Below are 21,355 nucleotides of genomic sequence, written 5' to 3' on the forward strand. Positions count from 1 at the left end.
AATTGAATGAAATTCTTTTTTATTTTTATTTACGCTTATGGAATGCTTAGTCTTCATTTATAATATAATTGTTAAGTATAAAAGTAAATGTATATAATGCAATGTAAAGTAAGATCTAACTAACTTCATATAATAAACAATATGAGGTTGCTCAATACACAATCAATCACTGGTTGGAACGAATTAAACGTAACGATGGCCAAAGCATTTTAACTAGAACAACGGCTATATTTCAATTTTACACACCAATAATTCTACTCCCTTTATCTCGACCCAGTAGGGGACAAAAAGTTCATTGATTGCATTAATTCTTGCCTGAGCGATTGCATACGCCCGTATGAGTTTTTACGTGCTAGTAGAGTTCCGTAGTAGGATGGAAAAAGTAGATGCATTGTTATGTTGTGATCTGTGCCAGCTATCACGGCCTATGTGTTTTCCAGTAATTGGCATAGTTCTAGGCTTTATTGAACAACCGCGCGTTATATTTTCCATTTATTTCACCTTTAACTTAAATATGGCTTTACATGCCATACATCCCGACTTTGCCCGGTTAGACCCGGGATGAAAACAAAACTAAGTACAGCCTGCGATCACAGATAAAGTTGCCGTATATTGGTAAAATGAGTTCTAAAGTCGGTTCTGTATTTTACAAATTCACAAACGATTCCACTTTATAATTTACCCTTTTGTATCAGAGTTAGATCTTATTAATTGATGCTGTGTGAAATTCTAACTGTGTGGCGGCTGGCGGATGCGCTCGCCGGAAGGAGGCTATTTCAGCCATCTCGAGAACACTGCTATCGCTACCTTTTACGAACATAATATTAATATGAAACTCTTTTATGATAACTTTGCGGTACTAAATTGTATTAAATTGCTCAATTTCTATAAAAATAACTCTAAATTGTTGAATATTATCATAGATACAGATCATTACCTATTCTTAATATTGTTTTTGTTACCATACCGGATCTATCATTATGTATAGAATTGAGTGAAAATCTTATAACAGTTTATTACTATATTATGAGATTTAGCGTAGATCCATACTCAAAATACGTAAAGTGTTCCTTTAAAAAAGGTACTCAATCTGTAATTACGCCTCCACACTTAAATAAGTGTGCAATTTTCTACTTACGAATGAGAGAAAATGAGAAAATTGTTCTGATCCTCGCGAGTTTTGCATGACCGTACCATTATAAATTTGTTGTGTGTAGAATATATTCAAATATGTTTCATCCTTGTATGAAATTGTTTAGAGCTTGCCTAAACCCATTGCTTAAACGTACTATAGTTGGATGTTACTATTCTTCGTATTGCAAATTCGCAATTCACTTATAAATTGTCCTAATGAAAGTCCTAAAGGATTCGTCAAACCAACTTTATAATGTTAATTTATAAAGTAATTTTTATCATCATACTGAATTCATTTGTAATATTAGATGCACATTTAAATATCGTATCCATGTGCGAAATATTATTTTTGAATTTATACATAATAGAAATCTTTCGTTCAATCCGCATAATATTTTCAGTATTGTATAACTGTAACTTAGATCTTTGATTCTTAATCGATTTCGCTCTATATACCTATAGGAATATTTATATTATTTTTGCTGCTTCTGTATTATTAGAAGAAGAAAAATCTTTTCGTAATAAAACTTCCACAGATACTTGCAGAGAAGGAGCCTCACTAAATACTCTTAATGCTCCCTTAGTCACGTACCGAATTTCAAAGTGTTGAATATTAATCAATAAGTTATATAAGCTTGGAATATCTGAAACTGGGTATAATATATAAATTGTGCTGCCATTTCGTACCTAAAATTACTACGCAACGCGACGCTAGAGACGCAAGTGATAATATTAAGGTCGAACTTTGACCGATTTTAAGTAGATACAATACTGACCTGCAAGTCTTCTTAAATGGTATATATTATGATAAACCTCACTTTTAAATCGTTATAGACTCGACTGTCAGTAATAGTACTACTGACAAATTTTATCGTATCATTATATAGTATTTTATATCGTCGACATAGATCCATAATAATCGTCCATTATACATAGCTAAACATAGTTTTTAATCATGTGACAAAATTAACTTGCCCCTTTGATAGTAATTATTGTAGTAACTCAGCATGACGAACCGTCCACCACATGCTTGATCCAGTTAATATCAATTACGTTTCATTGTCTTTAATATAATTATCTTGTTGTGCGTACTGCGACTGCCATGTTGTTCGGTTTCCTACATCCCTAGAATATTCTTTAGAACTATATTTCATCACGTAAGATAAATATTTTTAAACATCTTTGTTATCATAAATATCCTTCACATATTGTACATATAACAAAAATTTAAGATAAAACGATTCGCCCGAAAAATACCTTTCGGGAGGTAATGTTTACAGATTACGTGCTTTTGGAGAATTACTGAGACTAAACAAGCCTGACGGTTGAACGTACGATGAAACACAGAACGTCTATAAAAAAGTCAGTTTGTTTACGCGGCCGCCCCAGCGCCGGATGTGATTAGACGGCGGGTGGCGCACCGCTAGGATGCTGATCGTTTTAACTTTTACTTCAGTTTATTACTTGGCTGTTTCAAGTTATACCCATGACCTTCAAGGGTGGTATTGAACGTGCGTCTATTGACGTTATTTGCCCTGCTAGATCTGTAAACAGTTTTCTTATCTCAAACAATAAATACATAAGATTATGAAAGAGTCTTGGTTTGCTAATGGATTCCCAATTGTAATTTTATATTTGTACACGACTTTCACTGTAATAGGGCAAGGTTCGTTTCATATTAATTTATCAATACTTTTGTAGGTGAAATAAATATACAAAAAACCAACCAAAATTCGCCGAAATCGTAGTATTTGTTCTTTGTTGCCCATAGCAATGCATAGAAAAGTGGAACAACGTGAGTATTGTGGTAGACACTTGGAATTCATAACCTGAGAGCTCTTCGTTCCGCGACAAGCGAGCGAGCGCGGCTCTTCAGTTAGTTTCGCATAACCCCTTGTTACCATTACATTCTGCTAAATTATAGTCATTACATATATGTGATGTCTTACCACGTATTTATTTCTAATACTGCAGGAAAAGCAGCGACGCTTGGAAATTCTGAAATGTAATAATGTTACTTTCACGACCTCTTGTCATAGATATTACTTTGTTTACGACGTCATAACATTGAGTGTCTAAACTAGATATGTATAGAAAGACCAGCATGGTACATGCTACATATAAATTGCGACAATATTTCATCAGTCTGTAGATATTAAACAGCCTTATTGGAATTTCTAAATCACGTTTAGTATCACTTTGTCAGTTTCATAATACAGAATACAGTTTCAAAGCATCAAAGGAAAATATTGTTCAACAAAGATCGTTTGTTGTACGTGAGTTTGTATGAAGAGTACACCTAAGATAACTGTACGCGGGAAAATTTCTATCTGTATTTTATATATGACGCGAAAATTCTTTAATATGTTTGTCGAACTACACCACACTAGTTATTTTCGAAGCGACAGGAGCTGCCTTCAAAATGAACCTATGAACGCCTTTTCATCGAGCGAAACCATTGTTAACGTACAATAAGACCAAAATTGTGCTATTCATGGAAAATGTATTCATTTTGATGTTTTTTTTTTATATTGCCTGGCATTGTAAGATTTTCCTCTGTATTCATAAATGGTTTATTGCTTCGCTTTGTGCCTGTTAATAAAAAGTACCATTAATGAAGTTTTGCGTGAATTTTGTTGTTTTGAAATGACAACATCGGCACGAACATTGCTGGGCTGAGCCAGTAGGTTTAGTAAGTTTTAAATTCAAACGCAATATTAGCTGAAATTAACTTAGTCAAAATACATTATTATATTTGATACAAAATATTTCACCACAACATCGACAGCTGCGGTGCTAGTTAACAAGTGCTCATGGAACGCGGTCAGGAGCAGTCGCAATTGTGACCAATAACCACTTCCTAATTTTCTCGCTTCCTCGCGTCTAATGCGCTCTATTCCCGACATAAAACAGAGCTGACTCTATTGGGAATATTACAGTTTTTAAATATTAGTAGTATGTTGTCTGAGTCGATATTAATTGCACCTTCATATTCATGATAATTGTAACGCAAACATTATATATTGTTATTAGTTCTATAATACATCACTCCGAACACAATATATAATCAACAATTGCCCAATATATTATTCTACACCTTCTTCCAAACAAGGGTTTATGTAAGAGAAAGTTTTCCCTGAAAACGGTATCCTTAATCATGAAAGCTTGATAGATTTCGGGTAGGCAGCGGTAGAGTGGGCGAGCACAATTTAATTTGGATTGCTACGAGAATTTAGGGTAGTACAATGAATAAAAATATTCTGGGTGGATAGTTGTCTAAGTTACATTTCTTTATATTTAATTGACATTGTGAACAGTTTTTCTTTTAGAAAATACGTATATTTTGAACATTATTTATATCATTCATTAAATTATAGTTTGCTCATGCCTGCTCTAATATAACAACATTGTGAACGTTGTTAGTTTTTTTTAATCTGTGGTGGTCATGCATGATTCTTTGTAAAAACATACTGTATATGCACTTCATATTTATAGTGCATGTAACATCAGTTATTAAACGTCGTAATTAAAACCTATAATCGTAATCATCGAATCAAATATGTCTAACGAATACCTATGTGTCGTTTTACTCGAGTTTTGGCACCAGTGCTCGATGTCAATAATTCGATTCGTAGCCCAGAAACGTCAACTATAAGTAGTAGGTGTATTTATTGCGACAGAATTAGTATAGGCCGCGTCCCTGAAGTGGATGCTTTAAATTTGCTCCATGTCACAACATTGATATATTACGTCCCATATAATATTTGTCTTGTTATTTGCCTGCAGCTACACCCACGCGCAATTTGCAGGATAATTGGTGTACTCGTTTATTTCTTGCGTAGTTATAATTAAGGGTTTCCAAATCCCCGAATAAGACGGTTAAAAGTCATCTAAACAACGATATTGTTTGTTTTGAAATCTATAATGATGTTTACCTTTCCTTTAACCTTCATTTATCTCTGCTGCATATAAGCTGATGTTGTATTTCTGGAAACGTAAACAGAACCTACAGCTATTACTGTATGGAAATCTGAGTACCCAGTTCATTACATGACCAAGCAGAGCGTGATTGTTGCCTTAGATATTTTAATATGTTTATTTATATCCTTTAACATGGTAATTAGTTTTTTGAACAGTGAGGGTCTGTACAAGTATGTTTTATTGTAAAATATTATATTATAATAATTATTATTTTATTTACATAATAGAAACATTGTACGATTTTTTTTTATAGTAATTGTTATGCAATACGCTATGGGCATCGCATCGGATATAATCTGGCTTGATTCCACAATGTTCACAATGAACTATTAGAGAACTATTTTTGTATTTCTATAAAAAAGTGATTATCTATCAACATGTTTTAATGAGACATCGCACAATTTCAGCACATGGTGGGAACGGGCATGGCGACCCCGTTCCCTGCGGCGGCGGCGGCTGCGGCTGCGGCGGCACAGTTTGCGGCAAACGGGGACTTAGCTGGTGTGAAAGCAGACACGGCCACCGCGCCACAGCCCTCGATCGTCAAGAGCGAGGGCCCACCTCCACCGGCGCCCTTACCTCCCGGCAACTTCTCACCCCAACCGAACTCACAAACACACAGCACACAAAATTCTACAGAAAGTCACAATACGAGCACAGTACGTATCGCCAACTCAATTTAATATATAGCATCACGTTCACTAGTTGAACTTTGATGGTTTGAATGTAATGAACTCTACATTACTTTTATACAGACGTTAACGTTTGATTTATACGTTTGTTTACGCTCCTTGTGTTCTTGATATAAGTGAAGCATACGCGCAATTAACTCGCTATAATATTAATAACGTTATCACGTAAATGACAACAAAGAAATTTTATGCCAACATACTCATTTGATTTTCTCTTTCATTTGTTGTACTTTAACATATTAAAGGTTAAATATAATGATTTACAGCAGAGTGAAAGCGAAGCGTCGGATGAAAACAAGTCGGTAAATGTAGCAGCAGTGGTGGCTCAGCAGGCGGCGGCCGCGGTAGCGCAGCAGGCGGCGGCGGCGCACGCGGCCGCCGCGGCCGTCAGCGCAGCCGTCGCCGCAAACGCGACCACCACCACTTCCTCCGCGGAGAAAAATCTCGTACCCGTCTCCCAAGCATCACAACCGAAACGCCTGCACGTCTCCAATATACCCTTCAGATTTAGAGATCCAGACCTGAGAAACATGTTCGGGGTGAGTCTCTCTCTTTACGCACGGCATGACCCTTCCATTATGTTTTATGTTTAGAAATCGATTTTAAATGTAAATATTTTACCTTCCAGCAATATGGCACAATACTTGATGTAGAAATTATCTTCAACGAACGTGGCTCCAAGGTAAGCGCGTCTTCTTCATATTCATCGAGTGGCTCGCTGAAATCCATTTCGTATGGATTTCAATGTAGCCTCTTTCTGAAACGAGAAGTCAATAATGTTAAATATACTTTCAGAAGCAATATAATCACATTAATAAACATAAAGCTTTTTCAATTCAATGAATTCACATAATTAATATACAATTTTTCAATAACATTTGTACTGAAACATTTTTATTATTTATACTGTTGTATTGTTTCTTTAAGTGAAATACGGGAATAAGTTGTAATGCACATTTTAAATTTCAAGAAATTAGTTCTAATGAATACTAATTAAATGAATTAAAAATTTTTGTATAAATTTAACTAGGAATTTATGAGCTTATTCCTGTAACTTATAAGTATGTTATTATCATAGTTATTGTTATTGAATTCAGGGTGATTAAGTTACTGTTCACGGTAACAATAACTATTTACTATTTGATAAATTGCTGCCCAAACTAGGTTTAATATTTAAATTACTTGTTTCTTAGACAATATTTGATATTCTAAATCCTCGCTTAGTCTTAGGCAAATGGGCTTGGATTAAATATTAATCTTTTAAGAGTATTTCCTTCTCATTGCATTAATGGTTTTTAATGTTTGGTGCAGTATCTCTAATTGCATTGTATATTGACATATAATAATAATAATCATTTTCAAAAACTTTTAATATAATAATTAATACAAATTAAATTTAACGTAATCTACTTGTGGCGGGGAAATACTATTAATGCTTCAAGCATATAATTTGCATATACATTTTTAAATTAATCTTACTACATATAATTCTGTTGAGCTTGAGGATCAACTCGCATTAAAAGTGTTTCACCGACATAGCTGATAACAGCCAGTATAAATTTTGTGATTCTGCGATATTCTCAGAAAACAAGTCTGTTAAATCCCCTACACAAATATGATCGGTCATAAGTCAATACGAAATAATTTAACTATTTGATTGAATTGACCGCTTTTTCGTGTTTACTGCTTTCCTTGTGTCAGTTTGGTGACCGTCCCTAAGTAGTCCATGCTCGCTCATGTCTAAACGTATTTTACTCTTTTGATATAATAGCTCCAAGTTATTTTTCTTCAATGCCTCACATTGGATATGCAGTATTAGAGAATGATGCATCGTCACTATAACAGCTGATATTCGAAGTCATTTTGAGGACAGCTCTATTATTCATCACTAATGAAACGATAATGTCACCCAAACTGCATTAGTGTGTGTGTTTTAATTACGGATTTATGGCACTGAAAATTAGTGTTACTTATGTAGCTGTATGTATAATTGATGGTTTCATTCTTTTTTTTTCTAAATCCAGTGCAGTTTGGATGACGAGGCATTCTGATTTGTATTTTAATACAGTCTTTTAGATCGGTTATGTTAATATTTCTGTCTATTTTGTTAATTACTAGTTTTCTCAGTCATGCGCTTTTCCTAACCAGGGAACATAATTCATTAGTTTTGGGCATGTATACTTCGCTGACCCTTAAAAATGTGTTTATTTTGTCAATGAAGTATTTCCTAGAAGTAACATTTGGTGCATCATTTAGAGTGGCTTTGTCTCGATCGTATGTCATTAGTCTCTCGTGTGACGGGTTGAGTTGTGTCCTCGCCGCTACTTGGTTGGCGTTCGGATCACGTTAACACCGGCCACTCGTCGGAAGACGCGGCGCCCTCGCTTACTACATAGTCTCTTCCTTCCCTTATTTTTTCTATCTCTTTCTCTCTGCCCAGATTATTGTTAATGTACAAATTGTTGCACTCAGAATGGCATTTTTTATAATAATAGAGCTGTCATGCTTTAATAAGTGTAAGCGTTATTACGTACGATCAGCGACTTGTTTGCCACTTTCACAACTGGTCTATTTTCCACTGTATTGTGTGCTGTGCTAGCTGCTTTTTGTATCTATGGGTTATCACCATGTATTTTAAATTAGTTCTCCTAAGCACGATCGATTGTCATTAAATGTAATTTTAATACCTTTTAAGTTTATGAGTATTATATGTATAATTTACTTAATATGAATAAACTATATTATGATATTACCTATACATCGTAAACAAATATTATTTTATCGCTTAAAAAATATATATAAATATATTATTTATAGATTCTAAAGCACTGTAAATGTAAGCACTATTTTTGTCAGAGATTTGCGGACATATGCGTGTTAGTGTATATATATATCATGACACAAAATAGTGAAATGCTTCTTATTAAAACGAAATACGGATCGTTGTTCGCAACCATCTGTATCTGTTTGAACGATGATATAATTCAATTACAGTCAAAAGTAAGTTCTTGCCTAAGTAATACTCTATTATTTGCTTAGCCAAATTTAGTTTTCTTTAGTTTCCTGCATGAGCGATGACTTTTATAGAACAAATTGCAGCTAACATTTCACATATGGATTACTAGAAAAAACGTAGTGTCTATCAATAATACGATGTCCCGAAGAGAAATATTTCAAGCTATCGAAACGTTTTCCAAACAGCTAGGTCCAATTATTTTATGTATCAATGTACTGTAATCCAAACGCTTATGTGTACCCATTCAGCTCTAGATACCGCTCAAACTATCAACGTAATCGAAAATATAACGTTTTTGTCAACATTTTAACTAGTATTACTTGAATAATATGCAATGCATATATATGTTAATTTTTGTTGCACGTTGTTTTTTGAGCGACGCTGTTTTTAATGCATGTTTTGTCTGTCTTGCATGCAGGGATTCGGTTTTGTAACATTCGCAAATAGTGGTGATGCGGAGCGAGCACGAGAGCGTCTACACGGCACCGTGGTTGAGGGCAGAAAGATAGAGGTGTGCATGAATCAATGAATACCATCCGTAGCACTGTAACTTTAACATCCCGCTCCTACCGCCCACCGCCCACCGCAACCTGCGCTCGTCTGCTCTGTAGTTACTGCCATGCTAGTGCATATTAGCACTAAGTATGCCGCCGTCTTATCTAATCCGTAAACAAACCTTATTTATTTTGTCCCTTTACTCTCTAGACGGTCATTTAATATGCCGATCGAATGAGAGAGTCTCACAGAGAATGTAGAACGAACCGTACCGTCTCATGTCGACGAGGTAAGAATACCAAAATACACTCTATAAGCTATCTATACTTACTTTCGATTTCCTTTTTTTGTTTATTTATTTTACATTATTAACACTCCTACTGTATAATATTTTTTATGCTATAAAACATCGACTACTATGACATTGTCATACTATTTTACAAATAGTAACTACCCATTTATGTTTCTATATAAGCAACTTGTAATAAAAAAGTTGATTTTTGCAGATCTTCGTTTCGTTACTGTTTCATTAGAATCAATCATGTTATAATTCTTGGGTTCGAATCCTGAGCAACCTCAATTATTATTAAATTTTCTTTTTTGATGTTTATAATTTATAGTTTGAATCTTTCTTCTAACTTTAAATATTTGTTTTTTATTTATCTCGTTTGATGCGTCCAGCACGAGTTAGATTTTGTTTGACATATTATTTACTTCCCGTATCAGGTAAATAATGCCACCGCCCGAGTGCAGACAAAGAAACCCCCAGCAGTGCCAAACGGTAAGAAAACAATAATACATTATGAAATCTATTACTGATAATATTGCATAGATCGAGAATAACATGATTACCACATTTCCATGAGGCGCACTTCACTTAAATTTGTGTTACATGTACTAATAATTCAATTAGTCCTGTTAAAATATAATAATAACATAAAATGTGTATTTACCGAATGTAATGCATCTTGGCATTTCTTTCAACCCATCCAGATATTCTGGCTAGAAATGGATCAATTCCCACTCTTGGTGAGAACAGGCATTATACGAATCGGTGTTGTCCATGTTTTCTGTGTCCAGCTGTCCACTTCATGTTGCATAGAACCTTGTGGGAATGCTATTAGATGAATGCTACTTAGAGAATGAGCCCAATCTGGACATTGGACGTAGCCTTTACGTGTATAATGTTATTTTAAAATCAACACAAAGATTTTCTAATCTTGCGTTGACACTTGCGTTGACTTTCGCGACAAGTCATTGATATAGCACAGTTGCATAAATACAAGTATACTGTAAACAACACGCAGCACGATATAAACTTATCATATAAATTATGGGAAGTTCCGTGAATTATCTTGGCCAAAAAAACCGTGAATAAGTATCGATTGTCGTTACCAGATAGTTTTGACTTCAGTTTCTGTTCTTTAACTTTTTTTTTACATTCCATTATATTTGTATTCTTTGTTTTGTCATCGTTCCGACTTATACATATAACATTTACATACGTTGTTTTTCAAATTGTAAATGAATCCCTTTCTTAAGAGGATTCACGTTATTAATCAAGCGCTTTTTCCTCTGAATATTGCTTAAACAAAGACACCAAACGAAGGCTAAGTCCAGTGTCGCATATGCCTGATAACACGCGTTTGATCGGATAACACCAACATTAGTCAGCTTGTTAGATAATAATCGTTCAAATTTTTAATATTTATATAAAATTAGTTTCTGTTTCGACGTTTCTGGAATGATCTCAATCTGCACTATATTTCAATCCTGTTGTAGAGAATGTCTTCTAGATTCGTCTTCTTTGTTTAGATTTACATTTTTGCTAATTGTATTGAACCCGAAATTGTATTTATAATTACTGAATTTGTTTCAGTGTGTGTCCAGTGGCCGGAAGGTGAGAAAGCAATGTTTTGTTATTATCATTGTACGAATATTACTGATCGATGACAGCTTCCGCGATTACATCTTTTATAACATTCATTCGAGCATGATCTTTCCTTACTTATGTGGTGGGATATGGTTTAGTTATTTTGCTCGATGAGATGTTGTCATGTCATAAATTGATTTTTACGGCATTTGTATAAATTGGATTTAACGGCCATGCTTTTTTAGATCAGAGAGTAGGAATGTGTTAATCGATCGCACGGTGGTGAGCATTTTCGTGATTTCAGTCGTGCTGTAATGTGGCATGGCCTTGATACTGATACATTCGATGTCAATAATTCTTTCGATTATTCTAGTAATTCGAACTGCATTTTAGTGAATAGTTCATAGCAACGTAGATTTATTGTCTAATTGTGAGTTTTGTTTAAAGAAACTCGGTATGATCGAAGTAAAAGTTAAGAAATTCTCATAATGTAACATTTCGCCAACTGCTTGTTAAGTAAACGAGGTAAATTTGGTTAATAATTAATTGACTGGAGCTGTGAAGTAAAATTGATTTACGGATTTACATGAAATTACATTTCCATTTCTCGGGTTTTGTGTTTTAGGCTTGCCAGAATATAGTACAAATTTGATCTTTGAGAAAACAGATTTATAATATATTATAGTATCATCATGTTAGCACGTACTACAAAGAACGGCGACCCTACGAGTTTTTAAATTAGTATCGCATCGTGGAAAGGTGCACGATTCTCGCGCGCCTCATCTATATTATATTATTCACTTATTTGAATCGGAAGGCGGTCGCGTGAAGCATCGAACACGGGACGGCCGGGCGTTCCCATCTGGCAATCCTAGTCGATTAGCGGTAGAGCTGTGGTTAGGTCAGTGTGTAGAGGCGCGGTGTGTGCGCAGGGCTGCGGGTATCCGGCGTGACGTGGCCGTGGCTGGGCGCGGCGCCCGCCGCCACGCCCGCGCCCCCGCTCGTGCTCGCGCCGCGCGCCGCACAGCGACGCAGGTACACCTGCCGGCTGCAGTCGTGAGCATGGGCCACTTTAGCGCATCATAGCTTTTTTCACGTTCCGACGGGCCATGTGGCGTTCCGCTCTTACGTCGACTGCTCTAGTTCCAGTTACATTTGCTCGACCGAATCCATGTTATGTCATAATCCTATTGATTATAATAAATTAACTATATGGATTACGAGATAATATGAGCGTAATGGAGAAAGTGTAGCTTGGCTGAATGAGTTTTAGATTAAGCGTATACGCAAGCTCTCCACGCAGTATTGTGCAGTTTTGTAAACCTAACTTTAAAAAACTGCTCCGTGCTGTAGTGAAGGTTGCTCCATATACGCTTGATCTATTTAGTCGTCCTCGAGCATAGTTGAGTATACGAAGTAGGACCGCGCATTAGCCTATACGCTCACGACTCCGGCCGCTGGCCTCCCCCCCTCTCCCCGCACCGCTCGCCCCGCTCGCCCCGCCCGCCCACTCGCCCGCCCGCATGCCAGTAGCAGTATGTGTGTTGCATGTAGCCCCCGCGGCGGCGCTGCGCGGCGCGGTCGTGATGCGCGGCCGCTCGCCCCGCCCGCCCGCGCACCCTCACCCCCTCCAACCCATGCTGCCCCGCGCCGCCGCCTACGCATCGCAGTTGCACGCATATGCACCGTGAGTACTCACACATGCACCTCACTCGCTACACCCGCCCCACATCCTCGCGGCCTTTTGGAATATTCTCTCTCTCTATAAGTCTCATTATTTGAATATAGACTTACAGGTGTAATAAAAGCTGAGTAAAAGACATCAACTCAATAAACGCTAAGATTAACGAATAATAGGGTTTATTTTTTATAATAGATAAAAAAACTATTTATTAAAATTAAATAGACTTTCAAAAAAATTGTTAAGTATATATTTTCTATTTTTCTCTATCTGGTTTTTCATACATTTTTTCTCGACAGGCCTCCTCCATCCCAAGATCACCCTCCCGAGAAATCCAATCAATAATTGTTCTAACATGTATTATATGTTTGTATCGGTATGAGCTCAACTACTAATATCAATGTATATTCTCATTAATAGCATCGCTAAACAGTACGTTTGTAGTAAAATTAGTATAGAACATCATTAATTATAAACAAAGGGTTCAATAGGTCGGCAACACAAATAAAACTCAGATATTAACCCAATACACTTATAAAAGTTGATTGCGTTTGTGTTGCCAATTTATGACTGCTAGATGACTATTAGTTTTAGCTACTATTACTTCACTTTCTCCTTCATCTATGTAGTATTGTTAACACTTTCTGCACTTTCCATGCTAATGAACGGATGTAAGTAGAAACTAAGCAATTAGTCATGCCACTTAGAACTTTACTGTATTATCTAGAGTAATTATTTAAGTAAATGAAAGTAAGAAAGTAAAGAGCTTGTTTATTAAAATCAAGTGTCAGTTATTATGGTAGTGAACATCTTATCAACCATAATTTTTGAATAAAAATAATCATTGACAATTTTTATTTTGCAGCGTATATTATGACCCGTTCTTAGCTGCAGCAGCCACTGCTGATTCGAGCTATAGACTACAGGTAATACATATTTTTATTAATATTAAGACATAGCTTTATCATAAAACTTTACGATTTCTATCTCATTCAAAATACTATCGTTCGACCATATTTGCCATAGTATCAGCAAAAAGAAATCCGTCAAAATGAAAGTACATATATTTTATGTATAATTATCCATTTATCCTTAAGATGTACGAGGAAAGCTTCGATTTTTAAAACAAATATGTATATACGAACAATGAAGATACACGAAAAACGTCGTGAATATGGGTGTGTTGTTACAGGCGGTGAAACCCGCGGCTGAGGTACTGTCACGGTCTTAGCTGGTTGATATTTCGTCTATTTGTGTATTTGTCTATCGCTTTCTAATTTGTGTACCACCACGCTAGTAAACATTTTGATAATGTGGAGTGAGTGCTGGGATTTTGGTTGCTCCTTTATACGAATATCCTTCAGATTGATTGATTCACCGTAATGCAGGTTGCACATTGTGTTTGTGGTAACAGAGATCGCGACCGGCCCGCTTTCTGTTCAGTTGTTCTTGTTCTTAGTACTGTGGTGGGTGATTTAGTTCTAGGCAGTGCTCGAGCTGTGTTTTCCATTTGAAATGCTAATTTACATCATGCTCCGTGTAGAACATTGAGCCCACAACAAATTCATCGTTGGCAACGATTCACTAACACTTGTAATTAGTTTTAGTTACTTTCGGTTCGTGCTCAATGTAGTTTGTGTTTTGATATGAACATTATTTACATATTTCATAAGCTAGGATGGTAATGCATGCTCTCATTCATAGACGGCTCTTTTTTTCTGCAAGTAATAACAATTCCTGATTTGCAGAAAGATCGAATAAATACTCTTTCGAATCATTGACTACGTTGCGATGCATGAGTAAACATTGATTGAAAATTCTTGCAACACCTTATTTATGTTTGAATATTATTTTCATTTTAATGCATCAATTGCTTTCATTTTTTTTTATGTTTTACATTGTAATAGTACTTTGCAAGTCTCCATATGGAATTTATCAGCGTGGTAAGGTATCATTTATATCCATCGTTTACTGATTTTTAAGTTAACCAATCCATTGGAAAATAGAGTTCCTACCGAATTTAAGTCTGCGCCTTTGTGGGCTCATTGTTTGCAAAACTCTTATGTCCTCTTAACGACGTTAATGAAAAAATATCCACAATGAAAGCAAACAACTACAAATCTATCGCTGATGTATCATAGTATAATTTTAGTCACAGAGCAGATAGATACGAAGGCTGTATATTCTTTCATTTAATGTGTCTTAGCTTTAACACTGGTAACGAGTCTGCAGATTAGCTGTAAACTTGTTAAATAATTCTTCTGAACGTCTCACATGCTACATAAACAAAGAGACGCAACAATTGTATTACATATTACATGGCGTTATAATTGTGTTATTAATGCGTAGTGTTTGCAGGCCGCTGCAGCCGCGGCGGCCGCGGCGCCGCTACTGAAGTCGCCGCTGACGAGCGCGCAGCACGCAGCAGCTGCAGCCGCTGCAGCAAACTACGGCGCGGCCGCGAGGGCCGCCGCCGCCGCTGCGGTCAGCGCTGCTCCCGCTCCCACAGCGCTTACACCGCTTGCAGCAACGTATGTATCTCGGATGCATGTTTATAGTGTAAATGGTACATATATTAGTGTTCCCACTACGTGTAGCAGAATATAGGCGAAAGTTCATGGAATGTTATCGTAATTTACTAGTATATAATATGTATAATTTTTTACGATACTACTATATAATATGTATACATTTTTTAATCTTCGCTCTGCTTTTAACGACTGAGTATCATATTTTTATCGCTATTCGGATCTTTGTATCACAAGTCAGAGATCTCTATTGCCCTAGCTTAAAACTGAACAAATTAAACCCGGATCAATGGTACAGCTGCGGCTTCAATCGAAAAGCAATCAGTGCATATTGCATCGTAACTTCATATAGATTTTTGGATTAGTCTCGTACAGTAGATCGGTTTTGGTTCACGATTGGTATTTTACGAAAGCGATATGAATCAACTGTACAAAGTAAGCCAAAATGCTTTAAATATTAAGAAATAGGTACATCTTTACATATAATAAATCTGTAGAAAAGTCATTTTTGTACATTGAAAAAATAGAAAAAAAAAATAGCCAGTGTGTGAAAAGATAACTAAAAGAACCCATTTCCATCATTTTTGAAATTTTTGTCTGTTTGTTTGTGCGCACATCACGTGAAATTTACGAATTAAATGCAGACAATGTTTATATACAAAAATTATACGTAACTTGAGATATAACTTAGTTTTTGTTTCATCGAAATCGGTTTACTCTATCACAAGATATGATTAATTTGATATTCCTACGGGATACGGACTTACGCGGCTGAAACCGCGGGGCGCAGATAGTAAAAAATAAATTTCAGTGTAAAATTTACCGTTAAGGTTTGTTCATTTTAAGAAATTCCACAATAGGCAACAAAACCCGAGACTCGAAGCCCGATTTCGCTTACAATAAAGCATCGTTTTAATAAAGAGTTGTTAATTAATAAGACATTTTGTAGCAGAAAATTTGACCCCGGACTATATTTTTCCTGAAATTGAGCCTTTATTATTACTCAAAGACTTCTTTGTCTTCTTGGTTAAAAACATTTTTGTTATCCACTCATGTTCAATAGTTTATACCATAGTATTTGTACCTTAATTTATAGACCTAATTTGTTGTGGTATTGTATTATTTTCAGATACGGAAGGGAGTACGCAGATCCATATTTAGGACACAGTATCGGTCCAGTAACAGGATATGGGGTAAATCTATACTAATATTATAAAGTTGACGAGTTTGTTTGTTTGAAGGCACTAATCTGAGGAACTACTTACTGGTTCGATTTAAAAAATTCTTTCAGTGTTTGATAGCCCATTTATTGAGGAAGGCTATAGGCTATATATGTACCACGGGCGAAGCCGGGACAGACCGCTAGTAAATGTATAATTTCCATCTATAAATCGAATTCACACATACATATTCTAAGATAACACAAGCAATGTTTTCTGTTTCCAGACGGCCGTTTACAGAAGTGGTTACAACAGATTCGCGCCATACTAAGCCAGTGGAACAACGTAGCGATTTTATTACTCGAATATTCTTAGTATTTCGGTCATCTTTACGTAACATGACAATGAACTCTCTTTATAAACGTACAAAATTACGATAGAGTAACAGTAATAGTGGTAGCCGATTACTGTAAGTAAGCTTAGATAGCGTAGCGGTAGGGCGGGCTATCGAACTCATTCATACCAAAGTCATTTAAATTTCTCATTGAAATAGTTTAAGTTCAATAGTATCGTTAATCGTTCGATATTGAAATACAAGTGCGAGCATCCGAACTCTCACGTTTGTCAGCAAGAACCAAACGAGTCTGGCGTGATTCATCAATACCCACATATTGTCGGTGTTTGCTATTCCCTAGTGTAGTTGTTACATACATACAATTGACAATAGATTAACTTGTAAAAATATTTAGTGAGCTTTGCACTTGCATATCATAGAAAGAAATGTAAATATAATTCCAAACACATTTTACTAATCTAAAACATACTATAATTTAAATTTACGTGGAACAAAATTTTAAGCTTTTAAAATATCTTAAAGTAAGCTGAAAGTGAATAGCGTATTTATTGAACTCGTTAAACAGTTGTCACCCTTACGGTGCAGTCAATACGATATACAATTAATTACAATAGCGTATCTATTACTTTCAAAGTACTCGTTAAATACAAATTCTTTTGTATGAACTATTGATATGAAATATATTGATTAAAGTCGACCGTATTGTACCTTCAAGTGTAGGTAGCTGTTTTATAGTAGTTTTTAAACAGTTGTGGTGCGATTCTGAAGAGGTGCCATTTGTTCGGTTGTTATATACAAATATAATATATTTTTCTGGTTACTCCTTCGAAGCAATTGTGAACTAAGCGTGTAGTTGGTTTGTACCTACGTCACAACATTTACTTCCTCGAGTAGCTTCAGGCTACTCCGCTACTCGGTAGAGATTTGGCTTTAGATTGCATTATTTAATCTTAGATTTGGAACATTTGTATAGTTCAAGCAATATTGTACATTTAGCTTCTCAATAGGCTAACAGTTATTTACCGCGATCGTTCAACCTCGATCGAATTGTTCACGATCGCTAGTTGTATTGTCTAATTTTACTGAATCGTAGGCGATAATGCTTTAAATGTAGTGGTTAAGAAAATAAAAAGAATAACTCCGTGGAGTTCTTACATATCATTGAGATTTCTCCTTGTAATTATGATTTATTCTGTAATTATTTCCTCGACGGTGTCTAATTTTACAGTGCTATTTTATTAAACCTTCATTTTATTGAACAAACATTCGTACGGGTCCAACCGTTTAGATGTCGTAACTAGATCTTAACATATTTGCATTAGGATTGTAAAATATTTGTATGATTCGCTCAACGTTTATACCAAAGCACAAATACCCATCGATTCATACGTATTTCGAAGCTTTTGCATGTCATCGATTTAATCCTCATTAGATTTAATAGTCTTTCTTTCGGAAAAACTTCAAAATCTACGAGTCGTACGTAATTAGTTGACTATCAAATGAAATATCATATCGGCACTCTGGAAGTTTGAGAAAAGTTGCCTTTCGATCTTGTTTGATTGATAAAAGCCATAGATCTGATGCGACTTCATATTGTTTTAACTCTTCTTTATTTGCTACATATGAAATGTAGCCAATGCAAGATTCTCTTTGAATTGTTTTATCCAAAGTAGCATTGAAACCTCTGTACAACCGCCTTTTACAATTTATTGATCAAATAAACAATGCTAACTATGCAGATTGTAATGTGTTTCATATTTTTGCAAACAGCCACTTTGTCTAGATCCGATTGCGTTCTCTTAGAAGTTCTAGTCTTTTTGCGCACAATTATATAGAAATAATGGTGCTTTGTTTTCTTAAAGATTTCATGTGATAGCTACGAAACTGTATTTCGTATCTGAATTTGAATTCAATGTAAGTTTATATTTAGGAGCTAATGTATAAGTTGTTTCGTGTCATATTTTCTTGATTGATACTTTTAATTATTTCACTCACCTAGTAGTGCCACTGGCTTTATTTTGTAAGTTTTTTTTTATATTTTATTTAAGTAAGAACGTAATGTAGTCACGTTGCAGCTTCGAACAAGTTTATTGTGCTTTATTGCTAAATACTCATGCGTGAATGTATTTAATTTTTAGGGTCTTAATTTTAGATCTATATAATTTTTATGCAAATTTTACATCTAAGTACAGAAACTGAAGTACATGTGATCCTAATCATTGATTATTATTTATAAGATTTTTTTAAATCTTGCTGTCACAAATCAAAGTGATTGATGAAAAATCAATTTTGTGTGAAACAAGTATATAGGGTGGGTTTTGATCGAGGAAATATTATAGTCATGAACTGAACAAAACTCACTAAAACCGATGATGTCCCTTGATACAAAATCGCCCTGTTTACTTGAATGCTCTCTCTTTATATTTACGAATGATGCTGATTTTATTGAATTTCTTTTTTAGTTGATTTTTATTGAATCATAATAAGAAGAATCGTAGAAAATGTAATACATTATTTAAAATAAATTTTTAAACTATTTTGTTACTTGGAGGAAAATCGGAATTTACATGACATATCTGACAAAATGGTTAGTGTGCTACGATAAGATTTTGAACTGAAATCGTCAAAATCAATGTATTATAAATATCGTAATGGTTAAAATAAGTGATAGCTATGTATTTTGTAACACGATATGTTTCTCTATAAAATGTTAAAAGTTCATGACAATTACTCTTCTCCATTGCGCTGTGCACAAAACTTTCGGCCGCTTCGTCATCTGTTAGACATAAAAATTGTTATATCGTGCATAATAAATCATATCATTCGTTGCGTGGCACGGACAGTGCGCCGCAACCGGACTTGTATATAGTGTTATGCCGCGGGCGCGACCGCAACGTGTGTTGCTTACGATTTGTACCGTCGGATTTATATTGTTAAAGTAGTGAAAGTTAATAAGTAACACTTGTTTGTCAATTGCACTCGTCGACGCTGTTCCCGTTAGATTATTCATATATTAGCAGGGTTATTATTACGCCTACGCGTCTGATATTAAAATCGTAGACGTGCCGCCACTCCACTCTAGTAAATGCACGACATTTGATACACGGCATGTCTATGAGTTTAACTAGTTTCTCGTTTTCGTTGTACGTGTAAGAACGGCGAACGTGAAGCGTAACCTGTCGCATATAAGCTGACTCTTTAGCTAAAATATAAAACGTCGACCCGTGTTGGACGTGCATTTTAAATCTTTGATATAAAGGTTGAATCGTTTTATGTATTTAGTCAAGGTAGTGGTTCTCGGACGGGGAAGGCGTCTCGTGCGACAGGTTCGCGGCGCGCTCGCACTAGGCGCGTGCGTTGACGCGACGCAGATTTGACCAGTATTTAGATACTATTACCATGCTCAATTTCCATTTCTATATGTTGTTTGTATAATGTTAAAATTTAATGTTTTATAGACTTTGAATAAAATAAAATTACCCGCATCTGTTAACATAATGAATGTCTTCCGTTTGGCACATTTCATACGATAAAGCACATTTTGTGTCCCGAATAGTGGAAATAATTTTAAATCGAGTCGAGCCTGGTGCACAGCGAGCTCTTACATACGATTTGTGATAAATGAATAATGGATTTTTTGGTGTGGCAATTTTATAAATAGTTTGATTGCAGAGCTGATTTTCTCTTTTAATGTAAATATATATTTTTTTTCAAATGAAAAATGTTGAATGAAGTGAATCATTTAAAAGCCTTTGGCATTGTGTACTCATTTACGTTATTAATAAATATTATAGTATGAATTGCTTTATGTTTTATTGATGCATCCTCCTGATCCTTATAAATGAACAAATAATTTATCTTGTTTGCAAATACACTCGACACGCCACGAGTTTCCATCGTGGAAAATAGAAATGCATGTTTATACATAACATTAGCAGCTGCGACTGCAGCATAGTAAATGTAAATCGGTTACGGTACGGAATTACTGCAAATGTGGCGGCTATGTTGTGAGAAGCACTGATTGGATACCTATGATAATGTGCCGATAAGATTGCAAGGTTCCTTGATAATAAATAATAATCGTCTTTAGCATAAAATAATTAAAACAATCGGAATGGTAGATTATCTAGCAAACGTGATAAAGACCGCTCGTGTGTCGTTTGAACAGTGAAGTGTTGGTTCACTATTACGATAACGTTGCTGTGTTTTCTAAGAATGTTTAAAATCTAATTTGCTGAAAAGTGTTACAATATGGTTCTTTGCCCGCCGTTCCGATGGTCTTCTAGGAGCCGGTTTGATCTCACAACTGCAGTGCGAGAACGGCGTAATGCCGGTCGACGTGAAACATTCTATGTAAGTGTCGATTCATTGTGAATTTTCATAAAAAATAATATTTAAAACATTTACTTTTACCAAGTAAAACAAACTATAATTTATGCG

At 35.4% G+C, this 21,355-nt stretch overlaps 2 protein-coding genes across 9 annotated transcripts in view; both read left to right on the forward strand.

Moving 5' to 3' along the window:
* The window catches only part of LOC119835101 (RNA binding protein fox-1 homolog 1-like), a 36,154-nt gene extending 15,439 nt beyond the window's left edge, over positions 1-20,715 (forward strand). The window contains exons 3-14 of one of the 8 annotated variants that reach the window (XM_038359724.1): positions 5,523-5,774; positions 6,074-6,346; positions 6,436-6,489; positions 9,242-9,334; positions 10,045-10,099; positions 11,198-11,218; positions 12,746-12,878; positions 13,738-13,798; positions 14,065-14,085; positions 15,222-15,403; positions 16,530-16,593; positions 16,847-20,715. In XM_038359724.1, coding sequence (XP_038215652.1) covers positions 5,523-5,774; positions 6,074-6,346; positions 6,436-6,489; positions 9,242-9,334; positions 10,045-10,099; positions 11,198-11,218; positions 12,746-12,878; positions 13,738-13,798; positions 14,065-14,085; positions 15,222-15,403; positions 16,530-16,593; positions 16,847-16,891 — 1,254 coding nt within the window. In that variant the 3' untranslated portion in view covers positions 16,892-20,715. Of the gene's footprint in view, positions 1-5,522; positions 5,775-6,073; positions 6,347-6,435; positions 6,490-9,241; positions 9,335-10,044; positions 10,100-11,197; positions 11,219-12,123; positions 12,227-12,745; positions 12,879-13,737; positions 13,799-14,064; positions 14,086-15,221; positions 15,404-16,529; positions 16,594-16,846 lie in introns of all 8 variants that reach the window. The other 7 variants (XM_038359725.1, XM_038359728.1, XM_038359730.1 and 4 more) reach the window with 7 other exon arrangements.
* Positions 20,716-20,919: 204 nt separating this feature from the next.
* Positions 20,920-21,355, forward strand: part of LOC119834783 (cGMP-dependent protein kinase, isozyme 1-like) — a 6,979-nt gene continuing 6,543 nt past the window's right edge. The window contains exon 1 of the mRNA XM_038359277.1: positions 20,920-21,268. Within this exon, the coding sequence (XP_038215205.1) occupies positions 21,167-21,268 (102 nt within the window). The 5' untranslated portion in view covers positions 20,920-21,166. The remainder of the gene's footprint in view (positions 21,269-21,355) is intronic.

Source organism: Zerene cesonia, chromosome 20 (assembly GCF_012273895.1).
Source record: "Zerene cesonia ecotype Mississippi chromosome 20, Zerene_cesonia_1.1, whole genome shotgun sequence".
Lineage (NCBI taxonomy): Eukaryota > Metazoa > Arthropoda > Insecta > Lepidoptera > Pieridae > Zerene > Zerene cesonia.